We start from the raw sequence: 25,040 nt of genomic DNA on the forward strand, positions 1-25,040 counted from the left end.
TGGCCTCGAGGAGCAAACTAGCAGAGCTACAGTTCCTCTCCAGTAACGGAACAGAAGCACACGCCGTTCTCTCCTGCTTCTTCATCCTCGTTTGAAACCATCGTACATCCGCCCTCCCCTGTTGAGATCTCTCACGTTTGATTAAATTGCCCCCTCTCTTTTTTTCCTCCGAGAGTGTCGGCCAATATTGGAAAAAATGCCGGGAGCGATAAAAGTTTCCTGGGCTGCCTATCTTTAATATAACTAATAGCTGTGCATTATTTAGATGACTGGAATTCAACTGGTGCTGGTGTGGGGCCTGGCAGCGAGAAGATTTCAAATTAAACCAGTTGAGGATCATTTGGTGAGACTGACACGTGTATAGCAGCTTGGTTTATTAGACAGCCTTAATGGAGCGAGGAAATAGAAGTAGCTGATTGCTTTTCAGGAGATGCACAGGAAGTCCTGTCCTGTTTAGTCTTATATACTTCGGGCCAAACTTGTTAATCTTGAAAATGCGTTTCATTCCTATCCAAGGGTGTCAGCTGAGATTTCCTCCCTTTGCGAAGGAGAATTCTCTTCTCTGCAGCCCTTTGTTGAGTTGTTTCCTTGCATGTGTCTTGCCTCATGATGGCGTGGATCCCTTCTGAGAGCTGGGGCTTGAAGCTGTCTCTTGTTTGTCCAAGGAAAAATATAATTACTTTGATTTCAAACAGGGGGGGGGAACAGCCTTTTGCTGCTGAACAGTTTCAAGTGGAAAGATTGACTTGAAGATTAGAACGTTAACGTACCGCCGTAGTAGCTCTCTCCACACTGCCCTCTCTAAAGACTATAAACAACATGAATAAAAGCTAAGAGTGCAGGGTTGTTTTCGGTGCACTATTATTTATTGACGTGCCTTTTTTGCTTTACATCTCACTGACGCTCACCTCAAAAATGCTCCCATCAAATATCCATGTATTTCCCCTGAAATGGTCTTTAGGGTGCTGGTGCATGCATGGGCTCTTATCACAAGTCGGGAATTTAAAAACGCAGGCTCCTGCCAGTGAATCAGAAATAAGCTTGGCAATTCAGTCAACACAGCCTGGCACAGCATGAAGGAAGACACCCTATAATGAGTTCTCAGAGGCGGAGTCCCTACCTACAGCAGAGGCTAATATTCCTCCTGTGGATTTGTTGACACTCCTCAAAGCAACTTAAATCGAAGGGCCGTGATTTATGCAAGACTGTCAGGTCAGATTGACTCAGCCTCCGCTCTCGTGTCATTAGAAAGTACAGCACTTCAGTGAGTCATGCCCGCCACTGTGGTTCAGCTCTGACAGAGAGGGGAGAAGGATAACGCAGCACAAGTGACACTTCCAACTGTCTGCGGAACATCACATGGCCTCAACAGTGCACTGGGTCTTCTAGGGAAGAAAGAGACTCCATCAGGATAGCCTAGAGGGAGCTGTTTCAAATTGGATACAAACCAAGGCGGGTGGTGTGGAGTCCTCGATGTGTCTGTTGACTGCCGTGAGAGCAACATGGAAATGAAGAGCCCTATAAGTGGTAGATCTCATAACAGCTGCGCCATAAATAATATCTTGTTGCAAATAAGGGGTGACAGTAGCTATTGGAATCTTAACATTAAGTCAGTTGCTGTGTGTGGATGGCAAGTGTTTGTCAGAAATGGAAACACTTCAGTGAACCTCTAAGAGCAAATGAAAAAACGTATTGAAAGAAGGAATGATAATATAGTTTAACAGTAATTTACTATACCCACCCTCAACATATAAAGAGGCCTTTTGCTATTGGAAAATTATGTAATGCCAAAGGGCAAAGGACACAAACGGCTAACAACGTACAAATGCACCCAAATGAAATAAAAACCTTGTTTGTCTTGGTTTATCAAAGGCACAGAAAGGCTGAAGGTCCGGTTGACCGTAATTGGACTGTTGCTAAAATAAGTGGTGGTGCTTTGGTAGCTGCTTATGCAGGTCCGTGCCTCAGAGCATGAGCACTTTGTCACAGCCAGTGGCTTTCAAATTATGATAGATGTGGCGCAGACACTGTTGTTAAATTAAAGCATGAAATTTAACATTGCTCTTAATGAGCTGCTCATGCAGTTAATTAACTTCAAAAGGTCACATTTGGTCATTCGTCAATAACAGAGGGGGCAGAGAGATGACACGAATCTGCTTTAAAACATTGTGCGTTGTGTCGTGTCAAGGAAAATCTGATCTTGTTCCTAAAGCAAAGCCAGCAATATTCTGTAATATAGTTATTAACATCCAATTCAATGTAAAGAACAAAACCAACATGTTCGTCCACCTCATTGTTCTCTGACAAGGAAATTCCCGTATTTCTTACAGCTGCTGGTCACGGAATTTTACATTTACATTTATAAATAAAGCATTTGTTGGAACAATTTTTTACTGAGGGATTTGGATCTGCGAGCAAATATTTACATTGGTAGGACTCAAAATAAACATGACAAGAATATCTATGGCACAGAGAAGGAAGCTATATCAGGCATTGAGTCCCCAGATAATACTTGCTAATAGAATCACTCATATATAAACAGTCCCCTTTAACATCCTTTTAAAGCTCACATTATGTTATCGTGAATACTTATTTAAGTTATTTATAGAAATTTCATGAATGTCACAAGACAGAAAAAGTATTTAACCATATGCCAATAACATTTTTCCCCTTATTGTCACGCTCCAAAAAAAGGCCTTCTCCTACAATTTCAATGATGCATCTTGTAACATTTCTGCCTTTAATATTGTCTACCTGATATACTCCAGAACCCAGTTTTGCTTTTCATAAAAAATGTATAAAAACTAGTGCAGCTCTTATTAGTCAAGCTTATTCTATTATGCATTTGGCCTGGAAAGGATTGGGTCCTCCTTATGTTTTTTTTTTAATCGCTGCCTCCCTCGTCTAATTGTGATTCAACAAAGCCATTGGCTGTCAAGATGTGGTTGCTTCCTGTAAGCAACTGAACTCTTGGGGACCGTGCCCAGATATCAGCAGGGGTGACCATCTGAAGTAGCAGGAGTTTTTCCGTTGGCCCGGTAGACCAGTGGGCTGGCAGTGAGCGCACGTTCTGCCTGGTGGGGTCATAAAATCATCATCTCTCATCCGTCTCTGTTATCCTGCCAACTTCACGGCAAGAGACATGGGCAGAGTATCTGTGTGTTGGTTGTGCTGAAACACAACTTTTCATATCTTGTTTAGAGCAGCTTGTCACAGCGCACCAGGACTTCCTGTGTCTTAGTCACAATGAGGTGATTTAGAGCCAAGTTCATCATCTTTATTTTTGTCGTTGGTGTCCTACTTTGTGAGTATTATGGCAGCTTAAGATAACATTTCAATTGCACGCTGTTGCACAGTCATTGGGCTTTAGTGGAAAAGTACATCACTTTCCAAAACACCGAACCAAGCCACCAAAGCATGTGCTGCAATCTTAATTTCCTCTGCGTGGAAGAAACCACGAACCAACAGTGGAAGTCTGCATGTGTCCAGCTGACAGGTACCTACAACAGTGACGACAAAAGTAGTTTTTATCTAGGCTTTTTGTTTGTGTGCAGTAAACTGTAAGGACTTGTCTTCCTGTCAGTTTACATAATCAAATACATAATATTCAATGAGCTCTCAGACTTGTAAATATCCTGCTGTCGCCATGTGTGGGGCTGCTGCGGCTGGCAAGCTGTCAGTGTGCAAAACACTCTGAAGACAGCAATATCTTTACCTGCAGAACCTAACTGCTCTTTCTCTAAATTTGAAGCGCTGCAGCCCTTCAAAATGATGAGTGTGATTTACATTAGATATATCATGAGAATATTTTATGATGCGTTGAAAAAAACAACGCAAAAAGGTTTGAATGTCAACATAAATTGTCCTGCGATGTTGGGTATTCTGACGGAAGACAAGTATATTGTCTGTCTCTTACTGGTTTGTTTAGGATTTTTGTATCTGTGACTAACTAAATGCACAAATCAGAAACAGCTGAATGCAACTGAGGGAAACATGTCGTTTTTATAATAATACACGCTGCTTAAAATACAGTACAATAGAGTTTACTCTCCACTCTGTCCATTTCCTATTTGTATTAACTGAAGGGTTTGTGGTTACATAAGCAAAGCTGTGGAAATGGGACCAAGACTTTTAGTGTGTTTGGCCCACTTTGTACTTCGAGGAGTGGCGATGTTAGGGTCTAAATTGGATCAAATTATTAAAATGATTCCCTCCCATTCATTTTTTTTTTTTAAGTACAACACTAAATGAGAGGGATATTTAACAGCCAGAGGATACGCATCTCAGCTCCTCGCACTGAGATAGAGAGGTATGTCTGTGGGTCTGTTTTCCATAACTTCAACTGATCATCTGACATTTGAAAGTGAGTGATTTTTGAATGGTTCATTGACATCCTGCTACTAAGTCACACTTAGGAATAAAAATAGACATTCTAATGGTTTTATCTCACCACCTTGAGACCAGAGGGAATGATGCACATATGAATTGATGAAATCCTGTATAAACACAGTCTTTTGCATCCTGACAGTGGTCTTATTAATTACATGAACGGTGATAGCTGCACCTGCGCCCTGTTGTTACTTTTAGCACATCTCTTGCCCTCGTTGTGCAAAGAGACTTTCTTTTTTAGAAACTGAGCTGTGGTCTCTTGTGAGCAGAGGTTTCACAGTGATTCTCAAATGTCTCTGAGCCTCTGATTGTTGGTTCAGCTTTCTCGTCTCACTTTGAATGTGGGAACTCTCATTATCACCTCAAGTTATGTTGTTGATTTCCTGACACTTTTCAGTGTTATGAGGTGTTTTCTTCCCCATCTTTGAGTAGGAAAAGAATAAAATATTATTTTCATGCAGCTTATCCACACCTACACTGCCTCCTTTACATTTTGTTATAAATTGTTGTTCATCACGTTGTAGGAAATGTCCCTTTAGAATAGAGTAAAGGGACCGATAATATCTGTTCCATCAAAGTGTAGATTGTCTGAAAAGTTTCTTTAGAGTCATGTAGCAGTGACTCAGAAAACTAATGTATAAGGTATTAACATAACAATATGATCTAATTTCACTCTATTGTTAATCTTTTTAGATATGGGGAATTAGTCTAACCCTACATAACAAATATAAAATACTTTAAATGATTCCACAATTCCCTTCAGTGCATTTCAGGAGATTTTAAAGACCCAATACCGAGCAGCTGCCGCCTTAGCTCCTATCAAATCTTCCTCATGCCTCAGCCTTCACCTATTTTGAGGAGAGAATAGCGGCAATAATAATGTAATATCTTGAGAGATGGCAGGGAGAATGTAGCTTTCAATGATCTGCCAGAGGCTCATTGCCCTTAGTGATGGCTCTAAAAGCTAAATTGGCTTCAAGTTTGCCTTGTTTTGTTTCCCGTCTTTTGCATATAAATGGAGGCATCTATTGAGGGAGAGAAGCTCTTTCTGTCTGCTTCTTTGTTGTTGTTGTTTTTTTCTATCCCTGGGTACTTTACGTGGGGAAGAAGTCTCTGCTCCACGAACCCCATCTCTCTTTCTGTTGTTTCACAGAAGCAAAGAATGATGAGATAAGAAATGAAAAAACAAAAAATATATATATATATATATATTTGTATCAACCCTGTGCATAGACTCTTAGCTTTGCATTAAGAATTTCAAGGGCAGAAATAAGATGAGCTGTCAAGAAAGCAAACTTGAATCAGACTCGTAGTAAAAACACTGTGCAGCATTCGGATCAGATTCTTGGGTTACCATGTGGAAAATGAGGGTAAACTGAGAATTTCTACTCTGAAACCGCCTCTGTGAGTGTGAACTGATACTGGATCTTTGGGCTGGAATTGCAGTGACCCAACCTCACAGGGATCGTGATGGAAATTTAAATAGCCCACTTAATATTAGTTCTAACACTGGAATCTGATTCCATAATTGCACTAGTGGCCTGATGAGCTGACTCAGATTTTACGACCACTAAAAAGTTAAGGTTTAATCACGGCTGAACTTTAATACTTTTACTGTTCGGAGGAAAGATCCCGACGCTGCAGAACTTTTTCACCATGAAGACATAAATACAAGTACCAGGCAGGCACCCACCTTCATCTCCTATAGTTTATCTTATATTGATGCACTCCTCTAAACGCACATTTATTCTTAGCACACATAGATGCTCCTCTAATTTTCTGCATTTATATTGATTCCCTGTACAAGAAGAAAATATTGTTGCAGCTTAACAATAAACTGGTGAGACAGTAGTGAACTCAGGAAGAGAAACAGCACCAAGCACAATGAAATACTGTGTTGTAACATTACCAGCTCTGCATTTTTGTAAGTGTGAAAAGTCACATCATCAGCACTTATCCAAGTTTAGTCCAGGGAATGTCCCTTCTTCCAGGTGCCACTTTCATTCTTATCCACCGTCTTAAAAGGAGGTACACACAGTGCAGGGCAGGTTTTACTGCAAGGGCTATAATCCAGAGTATAGGTGTTTGTTTTCTGTTTGGTGGTTCTGAATGCACTTTATTTAACACTATAGCAGTTTGCAGCCTTGAGAAAAAAGCCACAAAATTGTGTAAGGACATTGTATCGGAGTTTGCCCCTCACATACAGTATATGGACAAAAGTATTGGGACACATCTCGTCTGTACGTTGATGTGTAGGTGTCCAAATATATTGTTCATATGAGCACAGCAGGAGATTGTCAGGGTCAAACACATTCACAACAACAGAAATCGCTGTATTCTCACATGGTCTCACTCCGATATTGATGTGGATGTTTCTATTCTCACATACAGATGCTCTATACAATTTCAGGTGCTATTGGCTATAACAAGCATCTTTATTGAGATACACAGAAGAGATAGAGCTGTATGACGACCTGCTCTAACCCGTCTGCAGGGTGCAGTCGCAGCTGTAAACCACACTTAAGCAAGGTGTCGAGTTAAAGCTTAAATCTAGATCTGCTGATTACAGAGGCGCTAGACAACCCCGCTGCTTTTAACAAATCCGATGTTATAAAACACACACACAAACACACAGACAGTAGTTGTCTCCACTTATCAAGATGTGTGATTCTGTAATAACAGTCAATAATGATTATAAAAAAATATTTTTCACAACAACTCTTGATAGTCTTCTAGTTACTTTCGGGCTACTGGATGTTCACAGTGAATAAATATACCAGTGGCATGCTGTGACTTTTACAAACACACACACTCACACACTATCAAGTGCCTGCCCGAACGAATCACAATCTCAATGTGTGATTCAGCTGTTTAGTACACCAACTTCACTAAAACATCCTGTTTTGTGTTGTTGTTCTGCATCTTGCCTCCTGAACATCTTCACTTTTCTCCGATCCCTCCCCACTGAAGCATTAAAATTACTGCTTTAAACTGACAGTAGACATATCTAATTTGCAGCGTGGAGGAAAACATTGAAAGACTCGCTTCTATGGTAATCTTCAAAATGTTTACCAGTCACTGACAATGACGCACTGGAGTGACGATGCAAAACCCTTTAACTTCCTGCCACAACAGCCTCAAACTTTTGAAGCTTACTGCGGAGAGAAGCCTGCACCTTGATTATCAGACAGGAAAAGATCAATACGATAACAACAGAGCAGAACAGAATGAAAATACTGCAAATTCAAGAAGTATGAAACTTGCAGGTGGCGAAATTAGGTCCAGACTTGCCAAGATATCTTGTCAAGACCCCGACTTGTCTGTAAATGTTCAAAAATGAGAACTTCTCCTGACTTTCTGTGGACTGAATATAGATGGGGATTTAAAGGTGATATCACTGTCTAGCTAATAGTTGACAATATCATCGTAATGACAATACACCTGCGCTACCTTTTTCCTGTTGGTTGCCAGTAAGTTAAAAACAAAAGAGTCACATTTTCCTCCCCAAATGATCAACAGTTGAATTTAATTTTAAAGTCCATTTAATTAGGATCATATTTGTACATTTTTCTGCCTCTACTAAAACATCCTTTGTTTCTCTGTTTATGTGACTGTTATGAGCGTTTGGTTGTCAACACCTTGCGCGTTGCATGAGAAAGGTACTAATGCAATTACATTTTCTATTATTTTTATCTCACACAATTACTCGGCTCAAATGAACGAGAAGTTTTGTTTTCGTGACACTTTGTTTCTACGGTGTATTTCAGCCAGACCTTGTCTGCCCTGTGTATTTTCCAACCTAAATACAATATTATCTTGCTTCACATGATGATTAAATTCGGTAAAAATGTAGGTAAGGATTTTCCTTTCTTATTTAAAGACAGTCAAATAATGTAAATCTTGAAATATTGTGACCAACATGGAGACGATTATGAAACCTGTTATGCATTGTTGACTATCTTGTTGAATTGCTTCTGCTAGATGTTTGACTCAAGGTTGCGCCGCTACGCCGTCAACATAAAGTGTTGCTTTTCTATAAAGTTGTGAAAGTTATTATTAAAGTGCTACTTACAGTTAACCGCGTCACTGTATATTTCCGAGGCACCTTTGACCTCTGACATGCCAGCCGAGTGTACCCAGTATTACATGTAAACCAATTAGCTAGTGTTGACGTTGCTGGAGTTTGCAGTGTCACCCTCAGTGAACTCCACCCACGCCGTCACATAACAGTCTAGTGGGAGAAGAGCTTAATTGCTCTCTCTCTCTCCGTCTCCCTCTCTTGACTCGATCTCAGTGGACTTACGAATAAATATGCTTATCCTGCGTGAACACTAGTCTGGCGATTGTGTCAGAGCCGTAATTAACAACGAATCGTTAAAGGTTAGCTCTGCTCTACAACAATGTGGGTCTTATTTTCATATCGCAACCACCGAACCTAAATATGTCGCTAAAAATAAGTTATCCGTAATTATCATTTATAACTCTATAGTTTTTATAAGCAGGAGGTTTAAACTTAAATGTGTTTTGATAATAAGGGACAATGTGATTGTCCCTCTTTCTGGGAAACATCTGTGAGAGACTATATGAATAGTTCATGACAATTTAACAATGTATCGCATTTATAAATATATGTATGTAAGTGTTTATTATGGTCACTCATTATATTTACCGTAGGTACTTGTAAACGCCTCCTCTTCGTGCTCTATGACAAGGCAGCATGATTGAAAGGTTATTATGTTCTGACTAAGAAACGCTTCATTCGCATTTAAGAATAACTCTGATTAGAACTTTGCTGTGTTATTAGATATACAGTAACTTTGATGCACTTCTGATGTCACAAAATTAATATATGTTCTTACTTAGTTCAAGAAGTCCTTACATCGACTTTCAGTTCCATAGTGGGGGTCAACTGGAGTTGGTCTTTGATCTGGTCTTTGATCTAAGTGCTAAATTTGTATTTTTGTGTATCAAATTAAATTCCCTAAAGGTGTACTACCCTTAAATTCCGATTTGATATTAGTTTTGTTCCAGATACATCAGCAGTGAACTAAGCCTGCAGTCCGATCCAGTGAAGCAAGAAACCCTGCCTGAGGGGCTAAGTGGTTGCATCTAAGATATTTATTCTCTAACTGTGTACCTTCTGGCTCCAGAACACCTGCCAAAGATTGACACAGTGCTACCAACTTATTATGGGTGGTGTCAGAGCTGCATTGTCAGATGGGGGGGAGGGGAAGAGATGCAGTTTGGAGTTCACGAGACAAAATTTGAGAATCAGTCCTCGGTTTTTGAATTTCTGCTCCCCACAGTTTTCTAGTTATTCTCAAAGGCTTAATCAGTGACCCAGCAGGTTTTATCTCTTTATTTTCGTTCTTATCCGTTGTATCTGCCGTCCTCCGTCATATTTGCGGCCTGTTCACTCGGTGATTCATGTGCACAGCGTCACTATCAGTGCAATCTCATTCACTCCCACTCATTTGCGCACTTCTATTCTTTCTGTCGTCGCCTTTCTTCTGACTTCTTCTTTGTTTTCTTACCTTTATATTTACGCCCCTGTCAGTCCTTTCTCCTCTAAATCTTTGTCCTTGTCCTTCAGTGGATATTTCCCCCTTCTTGTCACACCGTGCTCATCTGCTAAGGATAGCCGAGGAGGATAACTTGTGTAAATGTACGTGTTTGCTCTTGCTGCCGTGTCCTAATTATGTAACCAAGGTGGCCGAATTGTAAGGGTCTGTATCAGAGAAAGAAAAGCGAATCATCCTGCAACTCGGCATTTCCAGTCACTCCTAACTTTTTTTTTTAACCCCTAGCGACATTTTCGGTTTGGCCTTGCCTGCTTTTGTTTCCTCACAAGCTGCCACATTGAGGCGAGCACCCAAGGTCAGATCGCAGTGCCCGAGCACACAAATAGCCCAGCTTTGTGTGTGTGTGTGTGTGTGTGTGTGCAGAGGGCTGGAGTGTCAGCAAAAGTGGGCAGGGATGGATTGTTGTGCCTTGAGGGTAAGAGGGTGATAGAGAGGGGGAGAGCGGTGCAGACATACAGGGGTACTCCCTTATGGGAGCCAGTTGATTGCTTTTTTACTGTGTTACCCCCTTTTACTTCCCCCCCTTCCTCTGCTCAGTATACCTCCGTCCTTCTGGTTCCATCTGTTTCTAGGCTCAGATGAGGATGATTGTTGTTGCTGCACCACCTTCAATCTTAATGAATCGAGTGTCTTATATAACTAACAATAACGGAAGTGTCCAAAGGGAATTTTGGCTCATATCACATTGTGTTGTCCATTGTGCTTTTAATGTTCAGACATTGTTATACATGTTTAAATTGAGGAACTAAAAACACCAGAGTTTCAGTTGCTGTTCCAAACACCATGCAGCAGTGGTAGGTTGTTTCAGGTCCTTCGTGTGTGGGTGTCCTGCTAACTTGTCATATAACTCTGTAGCTGAACGAGGGTGTCAAGGCCAGCTGTGAATAAACCTTTAACTAACTCTAAGCGCTTCTTCTTCAGAGGCGAAATGGACTCCACAGCCAAGCTAGCGGCCTTGTCAGGCTGTACTTAGGCACAGCGTTGGTTTGTTGATGGAGATGGATGAAAGGTCATGGGATCTCTAACATATTTTCAAATCATCCTGAGGGGAGCATGAGGGCCTGCATCTAAAATTCAAGGCGATCCATTTAATAGTTGGTGAGGTATTTGAGTCTTGATTAAGTGGTGGACTAACCCAATTGACAGAAATATTGCAGCCTGTTAGGAACCTTGCTGCACTGAGTCTTATTCCCTCTAGGGGGCAAAGGATTCTCATAGCAGACATATCACATTAGATAAAGCAGTTTTGAATAATAAAATGAATGATGGCTGAATTCCATTTAGCTGCTTTAGTTTCAGGGTCCTGTATAAACCAGTATTCCGATATTAACCCGATTAAGACTATAGTCTGAATAATACACTGCCATGTGAACAGCATTTTCTGAAGAGGACACGCGTATGTCTAAAGTTTTGACATACAGCAAAAAGACAACTGCTTGACATAGGGTTAAAAATGTAGTTGGGCATAATGTTGAGTCATCCAACTGTTCTCTGCACAATGTAAATATGAGTGGACTTTTCTATTAGCCACTTGTTTAAACATCACAATCAAAATGTCTTGTCCAGAATAATGTGAACAGTCGGGATATTGCTGTCTATGTAAACGCAGCCTCTGTCAAACTGTCATGTCTTATTTTGACCCTTGAATGGAACGGAGGCATCGCTATTGTTATCAGTAATACCAGTGCTTTTCCTACTATGACAAGTCAAACTGTCTGCTGAGAAGAAGGCCTGTAGGCTTAGTCATGGTTAGACACATTAAATTCAACTCCTGCTCCTCTACTGCTTACTCTGCAGTCAAAAGAGATTCTTCTGTTGTCCCTCCCGACCTCATATCTGGCAAATGGGGGAAGGGGCATCCTCGTTGAAAACATGCAGAGGGATGAATGGCTAAATGAAAGTCTTTGAGACGAGAGGCATTTTCATACAAACAAGGGCATGAGCAAACAAAGTCAGTCAGCCAGATCCTTAGTTCTCTCACCACTATCTTACCCGTTCTCAGATTTTCTTCATTTTTCTTTCATCTTGCTTTTCTCTGATACAGCTTTTGATCCCCCCCTCCAAATTCCCCAACCCACATTGATTCACACTACAGCCATTTCTTTCGCCCCACCCTGCACTTTCTCGCCCGTTCTCTTTCTCTCCCTCGTTGTGCTTGTCTGGGCATCGTCCGCTCTTTTATAGAAGTCAGTGTAATGTTGCGAATGTCAAGGCAAAAGCCCGGCTGCCTTTTCCACCTGTCGCCTCCACCACAAGAGGCCTTTGATCAGTTTGTTACCAGAGCTATTGATCCTGCCTCTACGCTCCAGCGCTATATCCCCAGCAAGTACATTAGTGACGGTCTCTGCTAATTGCTAACTCCTCTGTGCAACTCTTTGCCTGGGCTGAGGAGCTGTGGCTGGCAGTGGTGGTAACTGGTAGATCTTTGTCAATCTTCTGTCCCGATGAGCAGCTGCTGAGTCTGAAGTCTCACTGTTCGGTATTTCTGTAAAACACCGCTGTGGTACTTATGTATCCTCTCTACTCTGCTTGTCTGCAATGTAAGTTTTGTTTTTCAGGTAGTGCAACAGACAGTTGACCTTTAACTCAGATATTGATATTTTATAGTTCAATAAAGGCAAAATAAACATTTTTATAAATCTGTATTTAAGATTTTTGGCAGTTTTGAGGAGCAAACAAAACACACAGATTGTGAAGTTCCTCCAATATTTGTTCCTTAATACATTCACACTCATTTAATCTCTGATTGCGTCCCCACCAACTCCCGAGGGAAATATGTATATTTCCTTAATGCTAACTTTGTCTGTAGGTTGTTTGATGTTGGAACAGAAATCATATTTCAAGCTTAAATTGATCTTCAAAAGAGCAGTGAGAATTAACTTTAAAAAAATCAATAGCAGGCTGTAAAACCAAAACAAGAAGCTGCAAAACGCTGAAGTGTTTATTCTGTGACACAGTTCACATTGCAGCTGATCTATGTTTAATCGAAAAATATTGCTTAGAACAGCTTAAGCATTTCATTTTTGATAAGGATCCACTTAATGATGACATTAAAGAATTAAGGGTCAGATACTGAGTTTGACATTTCACAATTGAAAACTGACAGGTTCCCTAGTGGAATCGAAACTGTTTCTTAATTAGTTAAACGTCTTTGTCATTTAAAACTGTACGTATAATTTCCAGCACCCCCCAATTATGATAACTTAAACTTAAACTAAAAACAATCATTTTGGGCAGTTTGATGAAGTCCAGCTTTGTTTTGGGGGGTTGAAAGAGCAAGAAAACAATCCTGAGAAGTAAAAGCGTACAATCCAACACGTAAAATCTTTTTTTCATTGTTGGCATTTCTTCTGTTCTCCTCTGCAGGTACACTTACACTCTGTGCCCATTCAATCAAGTCACACAAGAGGACACTGCGGGAACAGAGGTCTCATTAGGGTAAGTACCTCAATCACCCTCTCCTTTGACTGCACAGATACAATCTCCAACAATGACCAGTCACTGCAGGTCAGGGACAGTGGAGATATACGAAAAGCATTAACCGGGACTGGATAACTGTTTGTCCCTCAAACAGTACAACGTTTGAGAGACATTTCTACCAAAGAGCTGAATGCAGTGTGTTCTGTGTTGCAGAATAATTTCCACTATTAATATAAAGCCAGAAAAACTATTTTCCTAAGGCAGCTTTATGGAACACAAAAAAACACTGTTCCTGTCCTTGGTCTCTCATCACCTAATAAAGCCAGAAAACCTTTTTCATTTCTTATTTACTCCACAAATAAATTTACAAAGAAACATTCTTCATTTAGTGAATGGCCATGAAACAATTCCCACCGCTGCCCTCCCGTGAAAGCTCTTTAATCATTGTTACAGTGCTCATGCGAAGTTACCCTAAAACCAATATTTGCGCTATTGATTTTTTTTATTGTTATTCAATCTGTGATAGGCTTCATATGACCTTTGATCAATTGCTAACAGATGTCTATTACAGTTTTATTACCTTTTGATCAATGACAAACAGGGGGCGAGTTTCATATACTTCTGGGGTTATATTTCCTCAGCCCCAGAGGGTTTCAATTTCATCTCACGGATTATGCCCTGGCCTTTTACCATCCCCGTGGGATTGACTGTGTCGGCTGACGGACAGCGGTGTGTATCAGAATGCCTGTGTGATAAGAGAAATGCCATTCAGTACCCAAAGCACCCTTAGATGTCTGAAGACGTGTTCATATTTTCCTCATCCCTCCCTTCCCAGGAGTGTCAGTATACTGATTGGATGTGATGTTGCTCGAAGGGAAACACAACCTTCATTGAAACAGTAACTTTCCTGTTCAAGCATGTCATCTTGATTCCTTTTTTTTCAGACTCGATTGAGTTTGAAACAGGGGTTGTCATTTAGTGGCTGAGCTTTACGTCTATACTCACGCCACAACACCTTTCCCCGCCCCCCCCGTCTCTTTGTAACATCTCTGTCAAACAGACGCAAGAAAGAAACGTATACATCACACTCGTTTTCCTTGTTTTTCACTTCTTTGAATTTTTGATTTGAGGTGATAATTACGGGATGTCGCCTCACTGTCCTGTTCCTCTCTCTCATTAGCCTTAACCGACACTTTTATAGGGTGCAATTATGGAAAACGTGATTCCATCGACATTGACACCCTCCAGGAAAAAGAAAAGCTTTTATCATCCGCCGCAGCTCCACCCAAAAGAGGACGACTCAATTGCGGAGCTGCTTCAGTTGTGGCGGGCAAATATAAGCTAATGACTTGTTTTGTGAACAGACAATATAAAAGCCCAGATGACCACAGAAAATGTCAAAACATTTTGAGTCCTTTAAGATGCCATAAGGCTTCCCTTTTCTATTGGCGGCTGTTGTGAGACGTTAAATGTGATTCATTTGCCGTTGTCCCTCCAAGCATTAATGTTTTTGTCCTTTCAGATGGCAAATTAATTGGAAATCTAAAGCAGGCCTGTGTTGTCTTATTTTGCACCGCCACCTCCCACACTACCCACTCGCTTTCGGAGCGGAAAGTGCGATGCTTCACCATGTTTTTAGCGCAGGAAAGGAGGCAGAACAGAATGCTAACTGTGAGTAATGTGACCCCGGAGCTTCTGTCTGCCTGTCACTCATGATGGTATGGAAGGGCAGAGGGACCAAACGCAACCAGTGGTCAAACACGTCTCTAACTCATGTGAGTCGCTTGCTCTGTTTGCAACAAAATCGCTGCCAAATGAGACTCGAGGGAAAAGATAATTTCAAATATGAATTTATATTTACAGCATTTAATGATGAACGTCAAGGAATATAAGAGACAGGCATCATCTCCCTCCCTCCCTCAGAAAGAATAGTTTGGTCAGAGTAATGCCAGTTCGATTCTTTACTTGTTTTATCACTCGCAAACACAAACACCTGATTGGTATTTTCTGGATGTAGTCAGGCAGTGCGGCACTATATGATGTACTATACTGTTTCCAGAGAGTATACGTGGAATGGTTTTGGGGAAGGAGGGGGAGGGGAGGTACATGAATCATAGCTCGCACGCTGGGAATAAAGTTCATTTTTTATCCAGACAGACCATCAGTCAGCCCTCGCAGGATATGGCTGGGCCTCCTGATATCAATCTGCATGGAGGCATCCTCCTTCTCCCCAGAGGGGGTGAGGGGGGAGTGCTTTGATTTAAACGGCAGCATTTATCACACCTGCTCCAGCTTCCTAAAGGACAACCATGTGAGAAAGAGGGGAAAAAAGGACGGGGTGGGGGAGGAGAGAAGGAGAAACAGCATTAACATGTGTGTCCCGTCAATGGAAGTGTGAAGCTGGAACTGTGACTATCAGGGCAATGACATCGCTAATGCTCCCTTGTACCATTTGCTTTAATTTGTATTAGTTATGTTACATTTCTGCTGTGTTAAATGGATGGTGTTGCTGCTGAATTCTGATTATGGCTCATGGCCACCACTCAGTTTGTGAAGTGCGTCAAGGCTCATAAAAGTTGAAATTGTTCCCTGAGCCCTAACCTTCCTTCATGCTTGGTTTTGCAGCATAGTTGGCACTAGACCATTAACTATACAAATGTTCTTAAGGAACAATAAATCAGCCTGGGAACATTCTTTAGTAGCCGCTTGCTCTTATAGTGTGGCCACACACAGAGCCATAAAGATTTCATAAGGCACGGCAGTCATGCTGTATGCTCCCAATTATCTGTAAATGTAGATATTATACAACTCATATTCACCCCTTGAATTCCAATGTCTCCGTTTTCCATTTCGCTTTTTCTGCCTTTCGGTCTCAGCAGCTCAACCGCTTCCTGAAATGGCCGTTGTAACAATAACATCAGCAACGATAATGATAACAGAGTAGGAGAAAATGCTTGCATTGCGACAAACACCATCCCGCTCTGACAGCGTCGTCCATCTTCATAATGTCCACACCCGCGCCAGACACGCTGGGTACAATGACAGGACAGCAAACACGAGCTTTTTAAAATGCGGACAATCTGAAAAGACAAACAAATACACACATGCATGAATCCGTAATGTGCAGTCGCAGTACAGGGCGGGTGCTGCTGTATCAGCTAGTGCTTATGTGAGCTTAAGAAGAACGAAACTATTGACTTTACGCCCTGATGGAGGAGGAAACAACACACACACACACACACACACACACTGCATACTGTACATACAAACATTGATCACCTTTTGTCACCAGTGTGCCACATTCATTTCCCCCAGCCTCCTGTGTTATTGACGTGTCGCTCGACAAATATCACGACTGAAGTGTGAGTTGCTATCAGTGACAGTAAATAATGACGTATCGAAGGATGTTCTGCGCTGGGTGTCACAGGTTTCGATTTCGACCTGATAGTCATTTCTGAGGCTGCAGTTTGTTGTGGCGTTGAGCGTGTGATCGTATTGATGACCGCCCCCCATTCCTAATTACACAATAATGTAATTTACAAGTAATGCATCAGCAGCTCAGGCAGCAGATTTCTAGTGTCTCTGTACGTTGCCTTAAACAACTCAGAAAGATAAGATAGACAATTTGGAAAACAATCTTGTTCTGAAACTAGATCCTTGAAGTTTTTTCTAAAAGTGTGATAAGAACTACCTTAAAATGAAAAACATCTTTAAGAAAAAACATTTGGACGTATCCTTTTTAGTTTAAACAAGGTCTCGTTCACCAATATGGAGGTGGCAGAATTTATGATCTATACTGCAGCCAGCCACCAGGGTGAGATTGAGACCTTTTGGTCTACAGTCTACAGTGCTCATTGATCAGAAGTCTAGGCAAAAGGAAATAAAGGCCTTAATCTAACGCAACATTGCATTTGGTCGTCCTGTGTGGGATCTGGAGGGGGACAGGGATTTAAAAAATGTAAATGAAACACACCGTAATGGAAAATCATAGAGTACTTATTGAATGCAGTGTCATTATACCGCTGTTGCAGAAGAGATAAGCACAGACTCCAAGTGTGGATCTGTCTTTTAACAAGAAAGTGTGATACAATCAAATGTATAACACCAAACACCAGCTCCTTCCAGTAAGCGGCGAGCCCCCAGTCTATAACCTCATTTTAATTTCTGTTATATGACTGTAAACGCATTCAACGGCACCGCTCACTATCAGTAACTATTTAAAACACGAGTCTCAGAAAGAACATCGTCAACATCCAGTAATTAGCTTAGTTTTCAAAACATTCCCTGCTAACGACTACAACTATAAAAAAAGAAAAACACTCCTCTTTAAAGTGAGCCCTCACAACAGCGCTTGGCCATAATAACCTTTCACCGTGAGCAGAAGTGCATTTGCAATATTTATGTTGCCGCTTTTAGAGTAAGCTCAGGATAAATACATGGAAATAGCTCCAGGCCGTAGGGATAAAGGACAGACAGAGAGGTTTGAACTTGGAAACCTTCATTCTGTATCCTGATGAAATAAGTATTTTCATTTGTAAAGACCGAACATGCAGAAATTGTCTGGATAAAGAGGGAAATCTTGATATGTTTCATCAAAAAAAAAAAAAAAAAATGATGTATTGTAGACATATTACTTTCTTAGGTGCATTTTCTTCCAGACAAAGGAGGGCGGGGTGATTCAAATGTAGCCGTGGAGGAGGAAGGGATCAGTTGAGGGGTCATCCAATGAGGTTTGTGTTTAGGGACTCCAGGGAAATCAGGTGGCCACGCAGTCAGGGTCGCAGGGTCGGCGTGTGTCGCCCGGCAAAGTTCAAGGAGCCCGGCCCTTCTTTTGTGCGGGGGTCAGACCGCTCTGCACTCGTCATCATCGAGGGCGCACAGGCGGAGAGGAGAAAAGGCGGTGCTGGAATAGTGCGGGGCCCGGCGAGCAGCTTGCTTGTTCACCCTTCAACCTTGGAAACACACTGTGTTTGATGGTCCAAGCTTGGAATACGTCCAAAGCTGAAAGCAGGACAGACAAAGCCGGAATAATAATAATATCTCCTAGACACTGCTGGACAGATCTGAATATACAAACCGTTAAAGACCTACAAAGGGAACAGTTTTCTCCACTCTGCTTATGACTCATATTGTACAAACAAAGGAAAACATAGCTGTGGAAGGTTAAAAATGTTCTGACGTATGGATATTATGAGTGAAAGAGATGCAGGGGCTGTAGAGGTAGGCACAAGTGGTGCTGATATTCTACTTATTCGAGGAGGGGAAAAAAAAGAAATGGGGGCATTGTGACACTTAAAAGAGAGACAAAAAAAAAGGCTATTAGTGTTGTCAGTCACTCCTGCAGGTTCATATCGCTCAGTATTCAAACCCACAGGTCTCGCTAGAACTGCTTTATTGAACAGTAGATTTTCAAACAGCAAACAGTGGAGCAGCGAGGTAGCCTAGCAACATTGAAACCACAGTGAATGACTGCGTGTGCCCACTGCGATGGAGCCAGGCAGTTGAAAAATGACAGCACAGAGCAACCCCAGAGAGAGTGGGATGTTCTGGCCACCGTGGAAAATACAAATAGGTTGGCTGTTTGTAGCGTTTTACTGGAGACATACGCAGGCTTTTTACAGTTCTGCCTTTTTTTTTTGACCCACGTACAGATTCAGCATAACAACACTTTCTCCCACCGACTGCCAGGCTGGTGACCCTATATTGTTTTTTTTTTTCTCCCACCGTGCTGTTCCTGTAGCGCTCTAAATAAAAGATCCCCCAGAATGTAAGAGAGAAAATCTCCAGGTGCTGAGAGAAAGAGGTGCAGCGATGTGGATGCCTCCAGGCTGCCAGGCTCCTTTTAAGGGCCTTAGCTGAGCAAATTTATTGGCTCTACTCTGTGGACACGGTAAAAGGGAAAGATGCTCATTTGATCAATAAGAGTCAATTTGGCATGAGGCAGCCTAAAAAAAGCCCAACGTCTCTTTTTTTTGAAGATCTAAAAAGGAATCAAATTGTGATGGAAATCATGTCCCTTCTCTGTCGAAGATTAATTACTGCTCACTCGTCGTTCTCGGGCATGTATAAACAGGAGAAAATTACTGCGGCTAATTATCTCGATTGGTGGCCATTTTATTGCACAGCAATCGCGAGGGAGCTGTACGATTATTACTGTGAAAACGGTCGACCACAAGCAGGTTACAAATGAGGACAAAGAAACTGAAAAGCTACCTGGGATCGAATCAGGGAAATGAGACAGTTCCACACCTCTCGACCAAAATAGTCGGACTCAGGGGCGGAAAATACAAAAAGGGTCATTTTGGTAATTTTGATATTTGAAGATATGAGTCAGCAAACAATGTTAGATATAAGAGCGAGGACAGGAACGTAGGAGCAACATAACCTGAAGGGGAGATGGTGAACCAGGGCAATGAGTATTAACTGCATACAATGTTATCAGGCTGAAATAACCGAAAGTCATTACAGTCACAGAATGACAGAACCATTGGGTATTTTTACTGCCTGAATCATCATAGTGGGCATTATCTTAATATTGCATTTTACATCTTTATTTCCTTTTAAATTAACCTGCACAGCATAACTTGAACTTGAGGCATCACAATTTGGTTTCTTGAATATCCTCCTGACGTGTTTATGTAGGCCTGAAAACCTCAAGGATTATACACGAATGAAAACATAACTATGAATCGTGTGATGAGTTATGAAGATTCCATTCCTGCCAATAGATCCTCAAATACTTCACCAGACCATTTACTGATAAACAGTTAAGTAAAGCTTTGATTTGCAATGTGTTGAATGAGATTTTCTTACTTCTGGAGCTGAATCCAGTTTATGTCCATACGCTATAAATCTGTATAAAGTATAAATGTGTAAAATCCAGATCGTTTCGTCAACAACCAACAGTCTTTTTCAGTTGATTCCCCTCATTGAAAGCGAATGGACATTTTTCTGGCTATTATGCCTTTGCAAAAACATTTAATTCCCTCAAAGTTACATTTTAAGGTTCATGGTGTAAAAACTACCCTGTATTATAGCTGGAATATATTTACGACTATCTTTCTCTAATCTACAGACACATATCCTAGATTTGAATATTTGTGCAAGTTTTCATTGTAAAAGCAGCCAGTAAGATTTAAACAAAGTGCTACTGTCCTTAATACATAGTGCAGATTAAAATGTACATCAAACTGTCACATTAAACACAAGCACAATCACATCACAGCCAAGTGAGGACTGGCTGTTTGTTGCTTCACTCTCCACCGCGTTGCTTTTATGAACGTGTTCACTTAATGAGTAAAGCGATGCTCCCTTTCATGTGTTCATATCAAAGCTCGTCCCATCCCTTCATTGTTTTGATAGGCTTCTTTTTTGTGTCAGTGCTGATGCATTGTATAATTAATTATTTTTCTCATCTTATCTAAGCCGTAATGATTTAACCTACAAAGTAGCGACGGTTCCACTGGAACAAGTGCATAATTATACATTTAAGTGTTCTACTTAATGCGCTCATTTTCAAGCTGTCAAGGTCATTCGCTGGAGTGCCATTAGCAAAGAGAGGGCCCCTCTCTACCTGGGAACATTGCAGCCGCTTAGTGCCCAGCACTCAAGAGGAGCAGGCCGGGTTGCACGAGTGCAGCCACAGAAACTCATACGACACACACACACTGATGTAGACCACGTTACGCCTGTGTGTGTATATTTGTGCGACTCGATGTGCCCACCCTTCATCAGACAATCAAGGTGAAGGGGTAATGACTCTCCTGTGTCTGAGGAGAGGGTTAAAATAGTAGGCAGTGGAGGATGGGGGGGGTTGACACTGTGAACCCCCGATGGCCTTTCCGCCGGGTCGCCATGGCAACATCTCGCCCGGTCATTAATGAGGCACAAGTGAGCTGTTAACAGAATACTGATTCGGGTTTGACATCATATCTGTCAGGAGCTGTTGATGAAATATGCACCCTGGGTTTGTTTTGTAACCGCACAAGAAGTGGCCGCGGTGTTTATGCAGCGAAAGCAACACCAAATGTGCCATGGATGTTACTCACTAATTTTATAGTTGGTGCAAAACACATAAATATAACAAAAATATATATAATTATAAATATTAAACAGAAACATCTAGCATGCTGCCTGCAGTTTCAACATTTGACCTGTTGAAGGTGTATTTATATCCCTGAATTCATTAGTATGTATAAAGTAATAATATATTAAAATACGTCTCTGCACTCCATTATTCGCAAGCAGAGAAATACACAGTATAAATGCAGTTTTTTTTTTCTTTTTGTGAAAGCAAAGCCCCGACTGAGCCTGTGCCCTTCACATGTTCCAATGCGTATGAATTATTTATGAAGGTGCCGGGCACAATGGGTGGTAGAAGCATCAGTGACTGGCACGGTAATGACGGTCGCCGGGCTCATCTCAGAACGCCGCTCGCTGATTGGTGACCTTACGCGAGTGGCAGAGGTCAGCGATGCTTGGCACTGCCTGGCTATGAGAATGGCGTTCCCTTCTTTTTTTTTTCCTAGTGAAGCGCCGAATCCAAATTAACCAGCAGCTCCCAAATTGCTCCGTCTACCTGCCAGTGCAGCGCCGCGTCTCATGCTGTAAATGATTAGCGCATTAACGGCATAGTGAGGGGACTAACTTGCTGCTCCAGACCCCTTGTTAAAGCAGTGGAAAGCATCGCCGTGAGGTATAATTCATTGCAGAGGCAGCTAATGAGTGGATGCTACAGTGGGGAGGTGACAGTAATAAGTAGAGACGTTACAGCGTCTTAACACAGGTACTGTTTGTCATTAGTAATGCACGAGGTGAGGATTCGGAATGAGGAGCCCCTGGTTAGAGAAGTATTTACATGGAATCTGTTGGAGTTGGAACCTCCCACCTCTGACAGTCAGTGAGACCTTGCTTGATGCGGATGCTCGGTGATAACACAAAGTAATGGGAGCTGCCTGTAGGGCTGCTGGGTATCATTCGAAATATTTCAATACTGGTGCCAGAAAAAGTATGTGAGCCCTGGCACCTCATGGTCTTTTTTTTGATAAGTCACATTGGAAATATTAAAATGTCTTTTATTTATTGTTTTCTTTCTCCACTTGCTTTTGAGTTGTTTCAAAGTAGCACTTCATGGTTAATACTAGTGGTATTCAGTAAACGCTTATTCATCTGCCCAGGCCCAAGAGTCACCTTATTATAAATGATAGATCCATGCATAACTTATTGAAAAAACATTAGAAATGTCAAAAAAGTGTAATGTTTTTGAGGATTTAATTGGTTGTTAATTTATATACCGTTTTTGTTTAGCAAATCTGGTTTAATGCCGACATTGCTTGTTTGAGAATTTGAAGTCGGTTCTGTAGTGATATATTTTGGAAAACGAAGACAGTGTGGATGGAGATTTCTTTCAAATTAAAAAAATATCAGCAGCCTTCACGTACTTTTAACTGTATGATTTCCTTTTTCTTTCCAAATTTCAAAAACTCATAGATACCAGCCCCTTTTTATCAAGATCCCTGAATTATTCCCTGGGATAAGAAATATGAAGGGATCGTTCTTGGCCCATCTTCCATCATTCCAAGTTTCATTGAAATCTGTTTTGTAGTTTTTATGTAATCCTGCTTACACAGAGACAGGGGTGAAAACAGAACATCCTGGGTGGAGTTAATTACTGAAGTTTAAACCTTGTGCCTAAGTGTACTAGGGGTGCAACGATTAGTCGACGTCGTCGACAAAAATGATGACCAAAATAGTCGCCGACGAATTTACCCGTCGATGATTCGTTGGTGACGTCATAGCGCGTGTTTCTCGTGCCGCGCAGCGGAACTAAACGGCGTTTTACCGGAGGTGCTGATGGAAGTACCTGAGGAGTGAGACATCTCGCTTCCTTCCTATCTCTGAAAGTCGCGCATGTGCAATAGCGACGAAACATGGACCAATGTCGGCGTCCGCTGCCGCGCGCAGTCGCGCACCAGGAAGTAAAAAGTTCGGGAGAACTTCACTCTTAACATGGCCCGAGAAAATCTACCTGCAGTATTTGTGCGGCGGACCTGCTCTCCATGGAAGCAGGACACGTGCATGTGAGGAGGAGGCACGTGTGACTTCGTAACGGAGACGATGCGGACTCGCCTCTGTCAGATGTTATATATACACGTATATATCTGCGCGCAGGATTCTAGCATCCATTACAAAAATATGGTTTAAACTTTTTATTAACGAGTTTAAAAGCGTTATGTTATCCTATTGCCTGACAAACGTCTTGTTTTAATCACAATTATTTAGTCAGAAGAAGACTGTAGTTTCGTTTGTTGATGTTTTTATTGCTGTTACTTTCCCTGTCATTTTTGTTAACAGGAAAAATGAATACTTGATTTTTAATTTATTTGTTTTATTAGCACTTTGCCTGTCCTTGCTTTTAAATGGACAAAAACTTGATTTGTCTTTGCTTTTGTGTCAACAGTACCCTTATATGAAACAAAGTTTATTAAAAGACATTTTTTTTTAATGAAGTATCAATATTTATTGCCTTTATTTTCAGTCATCACATGCCTCGAACAACCTCAAGCTAAATTTAAAAGCTGCTTGCTAAATAAGAGCAATTGAGAATTTGTGTCATTCATAATCCGATTAGTCGATTAATCGTTTCAATAATCGGTGACTAATCGACTATCAGAATAGTCGTTAGTTGCAGCCCTAAAGTGTACTCGTCTGTTTGTGTCTTTATCATCACAGTTTGTGATCATAAAATTCCTTTGCACGCAGTCAAGGTACGTAAACAAGTGTCGTACATATGCAGGCTGCTTTCTAATGTCACAAACACACAGAGAAAACACTGAAGGCAAATGAGCATATTTATATTCAGTTTACTTGAGGAAACCACAGACGTACCAAACAGGGCCACCATGATGTTCTTTTCTCCCTGTTGTTTTGTTCATCTAGTTTCTCTCCAGTGAAGGCCCAGGGTCTCAACACACAAACACACACAGACACACATTCCACGTGCACAAACACACCCTTTTGGCCCAGATCTCTCCCCGTCCTCAGTATCTGCGGGGTGTTTAAACACCAGAGTAGAGTTGTCTAAATGATAATTGCTTCTGAAAGGTTGCCTTGTGACTATATCAGAGGGGGTAACTCTCCACTCAGTGTTGAGCGAGATTAGCCGTGGATCTTCGGGATTTATCACTCGAGGCACGAGGATTAGCGCCGCGGTGAAGTTTAAAACAGAATCAGTGGCGACTGCATCATTTTAAAGAAATAAGAGGAGCTTATATCAGCTCAAGCCATTATCAGAAGAAGAAAAGGACGCTAATCAGCTTTTTTAATGCTAATTATTCCTAATGAGGATTGGATTATGGGGGAAAAAACTGTAAAACAATATTCACGGTCCAATTTTGTCAAAACAGTACTTTACATGTTCTTCCAAAGCTGTAAGTTTGGACGTTGGAATGATATTATATTGTTTTTATATTATTTATCTGCACTTTCTTCAGGAAACTGAAGGTATCAAGGAGCTCAAACTGCACTTGAATGCTTTTTTTGTGGGTCCTGGATGTAATGAAATCACACTTCCATCCGCATCACACCTTAGTGATTCAGAGAGGAAATTAAATGAAATTTACTTCTTAAGGTTCGCAGGTAGAGGCTGAG

General features: G+C 41.3%; 1 protein-coding gene across 2 annotated transcripts in view; it reads left to right on the plus strand.

The window, feature by feature from the left end:
* LOC132995801 (glucosidase 2 subunit beta-like) overlaps nucleotides 1-25,040 on the plus strand; it is a 110,614-nt gene that overhangs the window by 78,877 nt on the left and 6,697 nt on the right. For both annotated transcript variants that reach the window (XM_061065999.1, XM_061066000.1), the window contains exon 13: nucleotides 13,338-13,409. In XM_061065999.1, the coding sequence (XP_060921982.1) occupies nucleotides 13,338-13,409 (72 nt within the window). The remainder of the gene's footprint in view (nucleotides 1-13,337; nucleotides 13,410-25,040) is intronic.

Source organism: Limanda limanda, chromosome 22 (genome assembly GCF_963576545.1).
Source record: "Limanda limanda chromosome 22, fLimLim1.1, whole genome shotgun sequence".
NCBI classification, from domain to species: Eukaryota; Metazoa; Chordata; class Actinopteri; order Pleuronectiformes; family Pleuronectidae; genus Limanda; species Limanda limanda.